A 17,494-nucleotide genomic window follows, 5' to 3' on the forward strand; every position below is an offset into this window, starting at 1 on the left:
CACCTTGGAATTTTAATAATTCTTAAACTATTTTTCTTAAGTGCTGTTCTTTAAGGCTAGTTTTTATTCAAGTATGTGCTATTCTTTGGACCCTTCTGATTTAGAACTTGTGATCAGTATCATTGCCCACCATGCACAACGCATTATACACAGTTTGGTTCCAGAGGGACTTTAGAGATCATCTTGCCAAACCTGTCCCAAGGTTTTCCTTTCATAATGTTTATGGAGAAAGAATTTGGCAGGCCTGTAATAAAAGAATAAAGGATGGTTTCTTTAGCGTTGTTTTACGTACAAACCATACATTGATTACAAATGAGTCTTATCTGCTACTTGAAGCAGACTTGGTAATAGAGTCGGCCTTATGTAGAACTGTGAAGTAAGTCAAAATTCTATCCTGGCACCTTCCTGCTTCCTCTCCCCTACACACCTGCCCTTGCTCAGTCAGGTCCTGGCAGGAAGCATACCACATGCTCAAAAGGAACCTTGAAGAAGGTTTGCCAAGGTGCAGGCAACCTTAAAGGAACCTACCAAGGATGGTGAGGCCCCAAAGCACTAACAGTAAGAAACTATTTTGTTACCACCCTTAGCTATGAAGGAGCAAAAGAAAGGAGGTGAAAGAGCTATAGCCTCGGGAGAGAAGGGCCTCAGGAACCCTAAATGGAGGAAGGGAGCTGCCACCAAATCTGTCAAAGAGAGCTCTAGAAGAATATAGACTCCCTCTGCCCTGTGATCTGTCAGTGCATGTCACTAGACAAACCCAATAGGAGTAGGAAGCCAGAGGGCGAGAGAACCCATGTGTTGTGGTCCATAGAGGCCAGGCTCCCAGGGCACAGACAGAATGGAGAGTGAATCTAGAAGGATAAAGGAAAGATATCTCAGCATAGGCTCTAGATCCCCCATCTGCTTAGCATTCCCCCACTGTTCAGTGCCTCCCAGCCTGTCTTCCCAAAGACTAGCTCTTTCCTCCCAGCTTTTCAGCTAACTTACCTGCAGAATGACTGGGTTGCCAATTCTAGATACCTGTGTAAAGGGCCCATTCCCCATTGATCATCTGAAGGAAATTCCTCCATTGCATCTCAAGGAATGGGGCTGTGGCAGGTAAAGTCAAGAGAGATTTGGGGAGCAGAGGGTACCTTCAGCAGCACCTCTCAATTCCCACCACGGGTGACTTCACACCATCTCTATGTATGTAAACACTGCCCAAGGGGCCTCTTGTTCAAAGTCTTTTTTCAGGGAGTTAATCACAATGATCTGCATGTATCAAGCCACCCTGTAACATTACTCCATGCCAAGCTGACATTCAATAGCTATGTTTTTATTTAGTTCATACAATTAATTAAGGCTTTTCACCATTCCTTCATGAACTTTACCCTCACATCGTTTAGATTAGAAGTATTTTATTATATTACATTTTCTTTCCCTATAATTTTTACTCCTTGTTTGAAGAATTGGAATCTCGTCATCCCCAGTCTGGTTGATCCATCAGAAGACTGTGTTTCTGCCCTGCCTTGCTCCAGTGACAAATGTATCCTGCTCACAACCAATCACTTGGTTTGAGCATTTATCCTGGAATCTTCTGAATGCACATTTCTATCAAGGTTGATAGCAACAACCCCATAGATAGGAAGGAAAAGAAAACAGGATGGTCTAGTAGGAAGAAAGGGACAAGCGGGTATAATATTAAAATATAACTTTGGTAACATGCAACTGCTGGAATCTTGAGCTTGAGATAACTGCCGGGTCATGTCTCCTTCTCCCACAGTCTTTCATCTTGGAGTCTTAATAATAGTTTAATCCAATCTCCTCTTTAAGAGATAAGTCAACTGAGACATAAATGGGTGCCATGACTCGGCCAGTGTCACACAGTTGATGACAGACTTCTCAGCCAGAGTGTTGTCCCTCACTCTACCCACTACAAACACAAACACTGCTTTGACACAGTCTCTGAAGAAGTAACAGATCCTGCCACATGGGCTTCAGGTTCAGATTTTGCAGGTCATCTTTCCATTGGCTACCAAAGAGCTGCAGAAGATTTAGCAATTCAGTGCCAAACCCCCATTCCCCAGAATGCCTTTGGGAGACTTTTCTGGAGAACAAAATTCCATAGGCTGACCGTGGCTTTTGATTCAAAACATTTGGTTCCTAGACACATGGCACGGTAACCAAAATGACCACTGCTGAACAATACCCTAGCCAGAAAGCTAACGATAAAAGTCATTTCCATTCTTACTTTGATTATTCCTAGCAGCAGAGTTTTTAATAAGATAATGGCTGAATGAAGAACCCCATTGGCTGACAAGAGGATAAATGAGTCGAGTTTGGACTCCCCTGAAAATATAAACAACATGGGCCACACTTAGGGAGGACCATATATTCCTTTTCAAGTCGTAAAATCCACTAACATTTTTCTTTTTCCATTTGTTGCTTGGTTCAATGCAATCTTTACCCTACACACAATGAAACAGAATTTAAGGAGCAAACTTATTACTTGGAAAATTTTGCAAGTGACTATTATTTTCTTTGCAGGAACATGTTCCCTCCAAATCTGGTAGAAGCCTGCTTTAAACAGGTAAACACTCTACAGACATTAACTCACCTTTGAAATTCCTCTTTTTTATACCAAACCAAGTGGGACCCTCTTTTCCCCCCTCATTTCTCTGCTATAAGAAACACTTCTCTTGTCAACCAGATTAAAAACACTAGTGATTTCTAGGAATTTTTTTGGGAAGGGATGGTTCTTACCTTGTATTGAAGGCTTAGTAATTGCCAGACACTGTGTGTCTTGCATACAAATAGCTCATTGAGTCTGCTATTGTTAAGAAGGCTAATCACAAGCCCCCCCGCCCCTTCCTATCCCCCAACTCCCTGCTGGCAAAAGCCCATCAACCAAGCAAACACCAATATAAAATATATTTATAACTTGCCTTAAAGAAGATTAGAGAGACTATTCAGATTTCTGGGTTTGATTTAAATATCAATGGACTGGGTTTTTTTTTTTTCAAGTCTACCAAGGACCTAATGGACTCTAAAGGAGAGCCAAAGCAGAAAGGAATGGCATCATCACTTATGGAAATCCTGCAATATGCCAAGCACTAACATTATTTTTAGTCCTCACATAAATACAATAAATATCATTGTCTTCATTTCACTGATGGGGCAGTTCATCTATATGAACTCAAGACAATTATGTATCATGCACAAATTCTCACAAGTAGTAAGTGGCAGACTCCGAATTCAGATTCACTGTGTTGACTCCAAATTCTGTCTGCTTTCTGCTACTCCATTCTGCTTCCAAGAAAGGAATATTCAGGGTGATGAGACCCCAACCTGGAGGCTATAGTGAGGTCCAGCTCCTTTTAGCTCATATACAAGCAACTCTTGGCTCTGTGTTATGGATACAAATACCTTTTACTATTAGAAGATAAAATCAATAAAGTTCACTTTAACCTCACTTGAATATAAGAGCTTTGTTGCCTAAAATATTAAAAGAGAAGCAGACACTCTGGGTTAAATAATACTTCCCAAACATTTCTCCATATGGTGTCAATTCACTCCTGTTGTAATTCCCTAACGCTTCTGCTTAGGATCTGTAAAACAAACCAAACAAAACCCCAACCTAGTAGAAGACTGGGTTTTACACATGTAAGTCTCCCTTTGTTTTTTTTTCCCTTGTAATAATTTTTAAGACTATTTTTAATATATAATACATGCACACATTGAAACATTCAAACCAAGTTCTTTCTTTTAAAATAAATAAGCCTGAGGCCAAAATCTAACTTTCTTTGTTGAAAAACAACTATAACTGTAAATAATAAGCGCCTTTCAATCCAACCAGCTAACTCCAGCACCATGGGGCTGACATTCCAGTAAGTCAACTGGCCCTGGGTGATATCAAAAATGTTGATTTCCAGATCTTTCAGATAGAAAAAGTGCTGACTTGTGCAGATTGATTGTGTTTGATTTGGGTTTGCATTTACAGGATTTTGAAGGGAAAGAAAATGTTTCTCTCCAGGTCTAGTTGGCTTAGACCAGAACGCAAACAAAGTTGCAGTTTCTGCGCATGCTGCAAAGAGAGTCTAAGGGGAATGCGTTAGAGGCATAAGAAAGACTGATCAGGATTGAAAATCTACCCTGGACAATCCACAAAATGCATAAGAATCCAATGGAATAAAGAAATTTGAGAGTTGATTGGAATAGATGAATGGGGCCAATTTTTTTGTTGCTTGAAATTACCAGTGCTACTAACTATTCAGGAATGTGTCCATAGTATTGACAGCTGGCCATGCCTTTGTTTGGGAACAGTTGTTTCCCAGTGGATAAGAAAGTTTTCCATTAAGCCTTAGTAAAGAAATGACCAAGCACTTCATATACAGCAGCACTTTCTTCCCCTGGATTCTAGATTCACTCACCATCCATATATTATTACTCTCACTGGTGCTTTCCCTACAATCGCTATCACGATCAGGAATTCTACTCTCATTAAAATCACAAAGGGATGAGCTTACTTGTTTCACATGGCCAGCATCTCCTGACTGGGGCATCTATGCAGAAACTGAATAGATGATGGGAAAAAAGACCATCTCTTGAGTTAGAAGTGAAATCCCACCACAGACTTGGAGAAGGTGAGTTGTCCTCACCAACTATTAATCAGGCACCTATTCTTAAGAATTGACAACATCAAGAATGGCTTGGAGACTGGTTATTTAGGGATTTTTAATTTTTAATACCCACTGAAATCTCTAAACAGGTCTAATCCCTGAAGGGCTTTGTCATTGAGCACCGTTAGCAGAAATTAGTACAATACTTTAAAACTTGCAAGATATTCTCATACATTCTGTTTAATTTGATTATCACAACAACACTGTGAGGTAGAACCAGCACAGTTGTTCTTGTTTCACAGCTGTGGAATATGAGAGAAAGGATACCAGGTGATTTATCTATTATACCATAGCAAGATCCCCACAGAAAGGAAGAGGACTATTGTGAATATTTGGGTTTATGGTTTAAAACAAAAATCCCATTATAGTCGTTTTATTAGGGTTTCAGAAGAAAGCAAAAGCATATGCATGTGTTCAGTCCAGCATCTTTAGCTGGATATCTCTTTTCTGTTATCATTTGTTGTATATTTGAGTGAGTGTGTGCGTGTGTGTGTCTGTGTGTGTGTGTGTCATGATTTGTATGTATTTCAGTATGTGTTTCTGTCTATGTTGAGAAAGCAGTAAGGGTTTGCCACAGATTAAAGAGAGAGAGAAAGAGAGAGAAAGAGACTTTCTATAACACTAGTCTCTGAATACGGAGCAATAAATATCATTTTAGAAAATTTGACAACAGGAAAATATAAAGAAAAAAATAAAAAATCACCTTTAATCCTCATTGTGCTTTTTATTTTTAAGTTTAAAACCAACTATGAGAAGAGAAGCTTTAAAGTGCCCATCCAGGCCAACGAAACGCTTGTGGGTGCTGTGATAAACAACGTGTCTGAGGCCATGGAGACTCTTACCCGAATCACAGAGGAGCTGGTCCCAGTTCCAGGATCTGTGAATGGAGTCAATGCCCTGGGTCTAGTTGTCTTCTCCATGTGCTTCGGTTTTGTGATTGGAAACATGAAGGAACAGGGGCAGGCCCTGAGAGAGTTCTTTGATTCTCTCAACGAAGCCATCATGAGACTGGTAGCAGTAATAATGTGGTATGTATTTCCATTTTCTGTATATGCTATATACAAGATGGTTATTGCCATCAACATGTGTTCTGTACTGAGGAAGGTGTCACGAGTCAGGATGGCCAATTGCAGTGATCTCACTCTGGTAAGCACAGGAAAATCAATGAATCTCTGGGCCTCTAGAGGCCTTGAACCTATCTGCAAGCCTCTCTTAATAAGTTTGCTTCCTTGTTTTCAAAAGCTGTCACCTCCTTTTACCCCAGTGCTGATGGAATCTCATTCCTCATTTCTCCATTTTTTATCTAGTTTTTCCCTCAAGACCTGATTATTGAGTGTCTACTATATGCTAAGCATATAGTGCCAGGCACTGTGGATATAGCAATAAAGAAAATATACAAGGATATTCCAGATCTTACACTCTTTTAAGGGAGACAGACAATAAACAAATCAATCAACCATATGCTTTAGTCACAGGTGCTGTGGAAAAATAAAATAAAATAGCAGGTAACTAGGAGAAGGCACAAAATTTGCCTTGGATGGTACAGAAAGGCCTCTGAGGAGGTGACATACTTTGTTAAGACCTGAATGAACAGAGGAAGAAGACATACCAAAGTGCCAGAAGAAGGATGTTTTCGGTAAAGGGAAAAGCAGAGAGGCCCCTTAGGCCATCAGGAAGACTGCGGGCTCCTCATCTGTTTCAGCCCTAAGAAAGAATTGTAAATGGCAGTTCTGCTGCAATGTCTAAAGGATTCATAGGAAGTATTATAAAATGCCAAGCCACAATTTATGACAAAATTTGCTTTAATAAAGTTGACAGCAGGACACAAAGGAAGAGACTATAAACCCAAGAGGAGCATTGACCTTGGAAAGTAAACTTTACCCAACAGGGAGAAAACCTTTGATTGACTTAGGCTTTGTGTGGAGGTTGCCTCTCTTTCATTCTTTATTTTTAATCCAGTCTCCTCTGTGGCACCTGAAGCAGGAAAGAATCCATTGCTAAGAAAAGCAGTCACTCACCAACATGATTAAAAATGCGCTTGTCTTTAATGCCACCAAAGCCCAGAGAAATCCATTTTTCAGGAATTTGTACAAGATGGATATGAACTTGGGCACAAAGACAGATCAGAATGTGGTCTCCACGGGAGCCCCCACTTGGAAGGCTCCTTTGAAGTCCTGGCAGGAACGAAAGTGGACATTTATCTTCATATTATTAAATGCCTCCACCTTTCACCTCTTTTATGAAAGAAGCCCATTCAAGGCCCCTGAATGAATCTCACATGCAGCTTGTCTAGCAGTACATTCGCCTGCACATTCAACGCTCAGTTCCTATATTTCTGAAAACAGGTATTCCTATGATTTCCTGGCCTGGGTTCTCAAAGGACTTTTGAAAGAAGCATTGTATTTTCCGCTTTGAAACAAGTCCTCCACAGTTCCCAGGAGACCCTTCTCCTTAAGTGTGATTGGCTTCTCTGTGTTTGGTAATGTGAGTTTGGTTGTAGTTTGCTGCACATATGAAACAAAGAGAAGGGAAATCCAGGCAGCGAGGTCTTTAAGCAACCTCTGGGTTATTTCATTTTGAGAAGTCATTTTGAGTCTCAGTTGCTTTTTCTTGCGTTGTCTGCAGGAGGAAAGCTCACAAATGGCAGTAGCAGCCTGTGGGGAACAATGATTTCATTAGAACACCTATAACCTGATTGCGGTAGTACATACATGCACATTATTAAGTTTAATCATGAATTTACTTTATGGACATCTTCTATTTATGGCAAGCAGTACTAGATTTTCATTTGCACTATAACATAAAATTTTCTCTTAAAGTAAATTTACTCAAGTAAAAAAGGTGATTTGAAGAATAATACTAAGTGATCTTGTAAGTGGTATGTAGCTATGGAAAGGCAATAATAAAAGTAGCCCTTGAAAAAGAGAACTGACTGCAAACCTGAGACACTGGCGTAGCATCATGTGTCTCTTGCTTTAACTTGGGAATTAGGCTCTGATGTGGAAAATGCTTGCAAAAGTCTGGATATTGGTGCAGTGGATTCCAGCAGTTCAGGACACTTAGCAGGGGAGCAGGAGGCAGAGGGAGTGAGTGGCATCTGAAGACCAGAAAAGCGACCCCCGTGTAGTGAAAGGAGGGCTGTCTAGGAAGACAGAGGTGGGTATCAAAAGCTCTGTATCTGCCTTTTTTCCCAGGTTTAAGAGAAAAACATTGTGTCCTAGAGCAATTCTGAGGGAGGGGAAAGCCCGATTCTGCAAGAATCAGGGGAAATTCATATTTACAAAAAAAAAAAAAGTCCACAGTTTCTGTAAGTCCTAATGGTATCCTGGGCAGGAAAGTTTGGCAGTCTACTCTCTTTCACTTTTTCTTATCACTTGGAAATTTCTGTGGACTAGCTTGGTGGAAACCAGACTCCAACCGTGCTGGTGTTGCTTCTCCCCAGGTACGCCCCAGTGGGTATCCTCTTCCTGATTGCCGGGAAGATTGTGGAGATGGAAGACATGGGCGTGATTGGGGGGCAGCTTGCCATGTACACTGTGACTGTCATTGTTGGCTTATTCATTCATGCAGTCATCGTCCTGCCACTCCTCTACTTCTTGGTAACACGGAAAAACCCTTGGGTTTTTATTGGAGGGTTGTTGCAAGCACTCATCACCGCTCTGGGGACCTCTTCAAGGTATGTATATATGTGTGGAAAATGAATCTGAAATGTTACCTTGAGCCAGGGTCCCTCAAGTAGGGTGTAGGAGGAGCCATTTTATTCTGGGTTTTAAACTTCCAGGAATGATGAGTCAGCTTTCTCACTTCTCATGCCAATCACACCTATTTGGGATTGGGGAATGCCTGGCTACATATCTTTTGTGGGGATGAACTGGAAAACAACGATCCTTTCCCGCCCACTTCATCTCTCTTTAGTTGACATCTGCCTGAGGGAGAAGAGGCAGAGTGACTTGGCACAGGCTGTCGTGATGGGGGCATGATCACAAGTGATGCCTCACAGAGGAACCCAGAAGCAGGAGAGCTGCCAAATGACCCCGTGAGGAGACCACGCTGTTCTTAACCCGCTCCCCTATTTATATAAGTGCTGACTCAGTTCCCATTAAGTTACAACATGGGAGAGGAAGGAACTGTCTGTCCCAAAGACCAAACACACAGACAGTCAGAATGACCAGGATGCTCAGCTGATGTGCCCTGTTTCACTGTTCTCAGTTCTGCCACCCTACCCATCACCTTCAAGTGCCTGGAAGAGAACAATGGCGTGGACAAGCGTGTCACCAGATTCGTGCTCCCCGTAGGAGCCACCATTAACATGGATGGGACTGCCCTCTATGAGGCTTTGGCTGCCATTTTCATTGCTCAAGTTAACAACTTTGAACTGAACTTCGGACAGATTATTACAATCAGGTACAAGGAAAGAGTTCTATACAACCCTTTCTTAAGAATGCCTTTAAAGCTGGGAGCAGTGGCTCACACCCATAATCCCAACACTTTGGGAGGCCAGGGCGGGTGGATCACCTGAGGCCAGGAGTTTAAGACTAGCCTGGCAACATAGTGAAACCCTGTCTCCACTAAAAATACAAAAATTAGCCAGGTGTGGTGGCACGGGCCTGTGGTCCCAGCTACTTGGCAGGCTGAAGCAGGAGAATTGCTTGAACCCAGAGGCAGAGATTGCAGGGAGCTTAGGTCGTGCCACTGCCTTCCAGCCGGGGGGACAGAGCAAGACTGCATCTCAAAAAAAAAACAAAACAAAAAGAATGCCTTTAAAAGACAAGAGGATAACCAGGGTTGGGAAGGGGATCCCACATAATCAAGAGGTGGGGATTTGGGGTAATCATTTTATATTTAGATATTTTAATTGTTTTTTTTTTTTAGAGTATAGATGTATACACTCATTAATAACAAGGTTCAAAAAATATAGATATGTATAAAGTAAAAAGGGAAACTTGCCTGCCATCATATCACCCCACATCTTTCTGTAAGTGACCATTGTTCATGTTTGGTTTGGAAAGACTCTTCCTATGCATAGACATGCACACACTTCTTTTTTTGTAGTTAGTGAAATTATATTATACATACATGTTTGCCTTTGACTGGTTTGCTTGTCAATAGACCAATAAATATGTCTACCTCATCATTCTTTCTAATGTCTGTAAAATACATAGTATGGATATTTCTCCTTTTTAAAAGTGTTAGATTATACTTCAATATTTAAAAGCATTAAAATAGGTTAGGTTGTATATATACTGCCATAAAATAAAAAGTTAGATGAACTTTTTCTCCTGAGTGAGTTTTTTGTTTTTTTGAGATGGAGTCTCACTCTGTCACCCAGGCTGGAATACAGTGGTGCAGTCTCGGCTCACTGCAACCTCCGCCTCCCGGGTTCATGCTATTCTCCTGCCTCAGCCTCCTGAGACAGGAGACTACAAGGGCCCTGAGTCTGGACTACAAGGGCCCGCCACCACTCCCAGCTAATTTTTTTCTATTGTTAGCAGAGACGGGGTTTCACCGTGTTAGCCAGGATGGTCTCGATCTCCTGACCTCGTGATCCGCCCACCTCGGCCTCCCAAAGTGCTGGGATTATAGGCGTGAGCCAACGCGCCGGGCCTGGGTGAATTTTTAGCCAGTGTAAGATAGATGACAGACCACACTGACAAGTAGTTCAAGAATCTGACTTTTATGGAGAATTTTTAAAACTATTATATTTGAGGTGTTCAGTGAAAAGTTATTTTCCTTTCCATACCTTCCCCCAGTCTCTTAGTTTCCTTCTGCAGAGGCAAACAGTGTTACCTGCAAGTTTCTTCTGTTGTCTTTCCAGAGATACACCAGGCATACCCTTGTGCATATGCATATATAATCCCTCCTTTTTACTTATTAAAAGTTATTTTGCACAAGGTCCGCTTGAGTCTAATGGCAACGGGACGCTTTTAGACTCACAATCCAGATCAGCCTCTGCTCTTCACTGTTGTGGGGTTTTCAAAAAAATGTTATTAAAAGTACATTTTGGAGAGCAAAATAAGTCAGATTTGGGGGGATTTTTATCACTCAACATTTTGTTGTGAAATTTGCCCTACGTATAGGGAAGTTGAAACAATGTTATAACAACCATCCTCTACCAGATAGAAAAATTGCAAACGTTTTGCCATTTTTGCTTCTTCTTTCTGTCTTTCTCTGCCATTATGACATTTCACCTGTACATAATTCAGCATGCATCTCCTAAGAACAAGGATATTTTTCTACATAACCACAATAGTAAGAATCTTAAAAATACTTCCAGAATATCCAATCTATATTCAAATTTCCCCAGTTGTCCCCCAAAACATGTCTTTTACAGCTTTTACTTCCAGACCAAATTCAAATCCTCATTTATGGCCTACATTTGATATCTTAGTTTCTTTTCATCTAATCAGTCACCATACATTTGTTGTTATGTTTATTTAGAAATAAGTTGTTAGACTCTGTATGTTTTGTGTTAGTAGAAAATGATAATAGTTGTAGTAGGGTGCATTGGAGTAAAAAGGACAAGGCTGATCAGGGCCAGAGGTCACTGACTGACCCGGGGATTCTGGGAACCTCAGGCCCAAAGTAGTTGCAATAGGACTTAGGAGATCATTATCTCAGCTCACCCGTAACCTATACTTTGGCATATTGATTGAAAGGCTCTGAGTTATAAAAAAAGGTTCAGTTGCATGTGACAGAGTTAAAAATAACAGTAAGAGTGACAAACAAGATAGAAATATATTTCTCTTTCATGCAGCACAGCTCTGCTCCACAAAGCCTTTAAGGCTGATTGATAGATGTTCTGTAGTATAAGGGACTAAGTCCCTTGAGTTTTATCATTATCCAGGGAGTCCGGGATGACGCACCACTCCCAGATTTTAGCCAGTGGGAAGTGGGGAAATGGTATACCCTGCAAGTTGCTCAGTCACTTCCATGTATGTCTGACTGGCCAGAGCTTAATCTAAGCTTCAAGGGAGGTTGGGAAGTGTAGTCTTCATTCTGGGGAGCAATATACCAGCTAAAAGTTCCAGTACCTTAGAAAGGGACCAGTATGGGGACCATGAATACTTTCTGTGCCAGACTTAATACTTTATTAATACCACTTATAACTAGATAATACTTTACTATTTATAAAACATTTGCTTTGCAAGCCATGTCTACACTGCCTTCATAAAAGGTATTCCTAATATTATAAAACTCTGTGCATAAATCATTTTGCTTTTGAATTAACTAAGCAAACCAAACTAAGAAACCAAATTTGATTCTTTTGACAATATTAATCATGAATGTTCAGTAACTTTACAACCCTCCACTTGGATAGGGGAATTATTAGAAACAAATTATTATTGTAACTCTACAGCATTTTAGACTTTGCCTTACAAAATACTTTCAGGGATGTTAAAAAGTGTATAGCTGCCAGTTTGTTTTAAAACAACTAGAATAATAGGTCCAACTTCACAAGGGTCATTGTATGAGGACCAAATGAGATAAGCCATGATTAGTATATCAGAAGACACATAGTAAGCACATGATAAATATTAGTTAGCATGATGATTAGTTCAATTTATTTTTTAATCTCGTTTACAGGCTGGGCATGACGGTTCATGCCTGTAATCCCAGTACTTTGGGAGGCCAAGGTGGGTGGATCACTTGAGGTTGGGAGTTTGAGACTAACCAGGCTAACATGGTGAAATGCCGCTCTACTAAAAACCAGAAAATTGGTCAGGTGTGGGGGCATGCACCTATATTCCCAGCTACTCAGAGGCTAAGGCACAAGAATCGCTTGAATCCAGGAGGAAGAGGTTTCAGTGAGCCTAGGTGGCACCACTGCACTCCAGCCTGGGCAACAGAGTGAAACTCTGTTTCAAAAAAAAAAAAAAAAATCTCATTTACTTTTTTCCTGAAGCGCATCCTCTTGTGTTACATGGCAAGTCAGGCATTGGCACCGTGCACATTTTGCAGCGTATATGCTCTACGTGGGGAGCTTTGTAAAAGTGTTTTCTGTTCTGGTACTTCTGTTAACAGCATCACAGCCACGGCTGCCAGTATTGGGGCAGCTGGAATTCCTCAGGCAGGCCTGGTCACCATGGTCATTGTGCTGACATCTGTTGGCCTGCCCACTGACGACATCACGCTCATCATCGCAGTGGACTGGTTCCTGTGAGTATGCTTGGCCTGCATTCTGGCTCACTGTCACAGGGCCCACCTCTGTCACTCTAGGGCGCCAGGCAGCCTGGCACAGCTACAGAAAGAACTCTGAGGAGAGGGACCACACGGCCCATAGTTAAATTGTCCTCATTGTTTGACCCCTGGTCCTTATCTGGAGACTCAGCCGCAGCCGACATGTGCACTCACTCCCCTATCAGCCTGAGGGGCACATCTGGCTGCCATAGATCTCACTCCATAAAGTCATTCAGGAATTGGGAAACCCGCTGTCTGCAAAGGCAACATAAATCAGCAAGGCTGTTTCTGAGTTGCACAACACAACGCCACAGCAGCTGGAACAAAGCTGCAGGCCCCACATGCCAGCTCAGGCCCTGCCTCTGTGTGCCTCCCATTCCGGTGGGAATGATTTTCCCATCCTAGCCCAATAGCGTGAGGCTGAGCCATGCCGACACTGGGAAGAGAGCTAGTGTCATTAAGTGGAATTGAGTTTTGGATCTGGGGAAAGTTCCAAGAAATGTACCCTCCACACTCTCAAACTCTAACCTCTACAGGCCCATCCCTGTGCCCCCTTTCCTTGCTCTTCCAGCTGGCATTCTCTGTGCCTTTTCTCTTGAAAGTTTACTTCCACTTTTGAAAATCTTTCCCCAGGATGCCCAAAGCAAATGCCTAGAACACAGTAGGTGCTGGAGTTAGCACAACGTGTGTTCACTGGAACTGAGACCATGAAAAGAGCTTGACAGTGTGTGTGAAGCCCCAGACCAGGCAGAGAGGATTCACTTACGGGGACCTGTGTTTGTGTCCTGACCTTGTGTGAGACCGGGCAGATTACCCAACCACCCTAGGTTCTACCTCTGTAAAATGAGGGTGCCCGTGTCCACTACCTCCAAGGGGTACTGTAGGCTTCAGTGCAATGATGCCCAGAAAGTATGCAGCCTACTGTCTGGCCCACAGTCAGCATCGGTTAACATGAGCACTCTCGTATAAAGCTACTGTTCTCCACAGTCTTTGATCTTTACACTTCAAAATTATTGAGAACTGAAACAATATTTCATCTATATGGGTTGTATCTATTCATATTTATCATATTGGACAAACATAAATTTCCATTTGTTAATTTAGAACATGTTTTATTTAAAGGTGACAATAATAAATTCATAAAATGAATAAATAAAATGAATTTATCATCCTTAAAAAGGTTACATATGCTAACATAAATAGCATTTTTTTTGTAAAACATAACCATTTTTGAGCCCAAAATTTATTTTATTTGTTTATTTACTTGTTTTGAGATGAAGTTCCATTCTTGTTGCCCAGGCTAGAGTGTAATGGCACAGTCTTGGCTCACTGCAACCTCCGCCTCCTGGGTTCAAGTGATTCTCCTGCCTCAGCCCCCTGAGTAGCTGGGATTACAGGTGCACACCACCACACCTGGCTAATTTTTGTATTTTTAGTAGAGACGGGTTTCACCATGTTGGCCAGGCTGGTCTTGAACTCCTGACCTCAGGTGATCCACTTGCCTCCGCCTCCCAAAATTCTGGGATTACCTGCTTGAGCCACCGCGCCCGGCCTCGACCCCAACATTTAGTGAAAAGAATGGTACTATTTTATATTTTGCAAGTTTCCTTAATGTCTGGCTTAATACAAGACAGTTGGAGTTTCCTAACTGTTTCTGCAGTTTCACAACTGCTTCAGTGAGTTGTGACATCACATGTCATGTAGTCTTTGCAAAACTCCACTATACATTCATGAGAAAATGAGACTGAGAGGGACAAATGATATCTTAGTATTATTTTGAGAATAGCTGAAATAGAAGGCTTATTCCCCACTGTTGGGACTCTCACTCCAGTCAGACTAATAACTGAATATTCATCATCTATATGGCCTTATAACTTTTAATAGCTACTATTAGGAACATTATGTGTCTGTTATGTAATCTTGCAGTTGGTAGACACAGCAAACTGAATTTTAAGAGGTAGTTTGCTGGCCAGTTCCTAATGTAAGTTGAAATCTTGTGACGGTCACAGGAGCCTCATTTTTCCCTCCTCCCCACCCTGCCCGCAGGGATCGCCTCCGGACCACCACCAACGTACTGGGAGACTCCCTGGGAGCCGGGATCGTGGAGCATTTGTCTCGACATGAACTGAAGAACAGAGATGTTGAAATGGGTAACTCAGTGATTGAAGAGAATGAAATGAAGAAACCATATCAATTGATTGCACAGGACAATGAAACTGAGAAACCCATTGACAGTGAAACCAAGATGTAGACTAACATAAAGAAACACTTTCTTGAGCACCAGGTGTTAAAAACCATTATAAAATCTTTCCATCTCATTACAGCTCATTCTCTACAGCAAGTCCCTTAATCCCCTTTCCTCCCTTCTGATAAGATTGGAAAGTAGTCCTCCAAAAAACAAGGGAGGATTTTGGGTGGCCAAAGTGTATAATTTTCATCCCACAATTGAAATTTTTACATCATTTCATGTTAGTCTTACCTAATAAGGTACCAAGATCAAAAATATTCTTGATCAGATCTTACAAGTTTATGTGGCACACAATCCTATAAATGTGATTTTTTTTATATAAGTTAAACAAATAGTAGGCTAAAAACATTTTAAAATCAACTTTTGAAATTTAAAAATCTTTCAGAATACAATTGAGTTTTAGTTTCAAAATGTTAACAACTTGAATTACAACCAGTTATCAGCTGAACAGTAAGATTTTGTCCCTTTGTCTTCTGACTGGTATACTTATTTCATTAGTAGCTAGGTGCACATATACATCTAGCACAGCTGTGAGGAGAGACAGAGGCAGTTTCCATGTGGCCTTGAGTAAATCTCATCTCACCTCTAGGCCTCAGTGTCCTCATCTATAAAATGAGGGACTTCCCTAGATGTCTTTGTGGTCTCTTCCAGCCCAGACATCCTGTCATGTCATGAAAGCGCCTGCCCTCTATTTCCCCTCAGAACACCCTGTACCATCCATGGAGCACAAGGCTTTCAGAAAGGACACTTTAATGGGAGTGAAAATTTCTAAGGACAGGATGGCTATGTGTGGTGGTCACCAGGTCCTGTGTGCAAAGTGCAGGTTATGCAAGTCGCCAGGCAGGAGGCCATTCCAGGACTGGGATTATTCATAAAACCCTTTGCCCAGTTCATCCCAATGGGGGAAGTATTCCCTTCTTTCTTACTCTGGGAAGAATGTCTCCCGCCACTCCTCAAACAGAAGAGAAGGCTAGCAGCTAGCAAGGGTGCTTGTGGGCACACTATGGAACACTAAAGAGCCAGCAAAGAGTGGAGCACAGGCAATACTATAAACAAAGGATTTGAAAACACCAAGAGTACAGGTCTTCTTTAAGGAAGAATAAAAAAGAGGTTCATTTTTTTGGCTTTTTTTTTTTCACCTGAACACTTTTTCTCTTGAGTCCAAAATCATTCCCCCATGAAATCTGCCTACCAAAACATAAAGACCACTTATATATTTGAAAGAAGTCAAATGAATGAGCTGTCTAATAGAAGTCCATGAGTTGAGTGGGTATTTTTTATTTGAAAGTGTTTTTCTTTAATCAAAAGTCCTTAGAATGAGAGAAACAAAATATTTCTGTTTTGGAATCCCACTTATCAAATCATTCAAAACTTTCAGCTGGAGTGGGGTTTGCCTTTGTTTTGTTTGTGTCCATAAGAAAAATGGTAGAAGATGAATCAGTATGAAGACACTGTCAATGAGATTATGAGAAAAAACAGCAGGGGCATTAGTTTCAGGCAAGGCAGCTCCCAGGTTTAGAGATTAATTTTTACCCCCTAAGGAATATCCAGTCAAGGAAGCTGAGTGGGAGCTGTCAGGCAGTAGCAGCTGTGTTTGAGTTTCTGGCTGAAAATGGTGAAGAATGGACTTAATTATGCTAACAGACTGAAAACCTAGACATACATCCTCTGATATACAATTAGAGATATTTTCATATAGACCCCAAGCATTCTGTGTATAAAAGTTAACATTAGGCTGTGATGGAGTAACCATTTAATGTCGAGGCTCTATTTGGGAAATACACTACAAATGTTAATGTATGTGGCTGTCATCTTAAGATACTAGTAGAGCAAAGACTTAATCATATCAACTTAATTCTGTTACACAATGTGTGTTTTTTTACATACTAACCATTTCTTATGGAAAGGTCCTGTAGGGAGCCCATCCTCTCACCAAGCCATCACAAGCTCTGCATACACATGCACTCAGTGTGGACTGGGAAGCATTACTTTGTAGATGTATTTTGAATAAAGAAAAAAATAGTTTTACATGAACATCTTTGCATGTTGTTGTTATTCTTCTCCTCAAAGGAAAATACATTTTCCATTCATGGAAATATTACAGTAAGCTCAGGGCAGTCTCTGGAAGGATCCCGTGTAGCAAAGTAAAATCTTGGCAGAGCCAGCTGGGGGAGCCAGCCACAAGAAAATAAGTAAGGACATGCTCTCCTGCTCAACTCCAAGAACTGGAGCTGGAAACAGGAGGAGGTGAGCGGAGCACTTTGCTGAAGCAGACCGTACTTCCTTGTCCATGTCAGATTCAGATTTCTCAGATGAATTGAATCATTTCCATGTTGGGATTAGAAAAGTGTGATGCCACCACGGGCCCTTCCAAAAAAGTAACTTTCTATCTGACGTTCAAATTAGGTAG

The 17,494-nt window shown here is 41.3% G+C and overlaps 1 protein-coding gene across 1 annotated transcript in view; it reads left to right on the forward strand.

Annotated features, from left to right (window-relative positions):
- The window catches only part of SLC1A3 (solute carrier family 1 member 3), an 84,799-nt gene extending 67,681 nt beyond the window's left edge, over positions 1–17,118 (forward strand). The window contains exons 5-10 of the mRNA XM_033179373.1: positions 2,527–2,569; positions 5,394–5,686; positions 8,101–8,334; positions 8,868–9,062; positions 12,681–12,815; positions 14,883–17,118. Of these exons, the coding sequence (XP_033035264.1) occupies positions 2,527–2,569; positions 5,394–5,686; positions 8,101–8,334; positions 8,868–9,062; positions 12,681–12,815; positions 14,883–15,087 (1,105 nt within the window). The 3' untranslated portion in view covers positions 15,088–17,118. The remainder of the gene's footprint in view (positions 1–2,526; positions 2,570–5,393; positions 5,687–8,100; positions 8,335–8,867; positions 9,063–12,680; positions 12,816–14,882) is intronic.
- Positions 17,119–17,494: the final 376 nt, after the last annotated feature.

The sequence above is a fragment of the Trachypithecus francoisi genome, unplaced genomic scaffold (genome assembly GCF_009764315.1).
Source record: "Trachypithecus francoisi isolate TF-2019V2 unplaced genomic scaffold, Tfra_2.0 Lachesis_group2, whole genome shotgun sequence".
NCBI classification, from domain to species: domain Eukaryota; kingdom Metazoa; phylum Chordata; class Mammalia; order Primates; family Cercopithecidae; genus Trachypithecus; species Trachypithecus francoisi.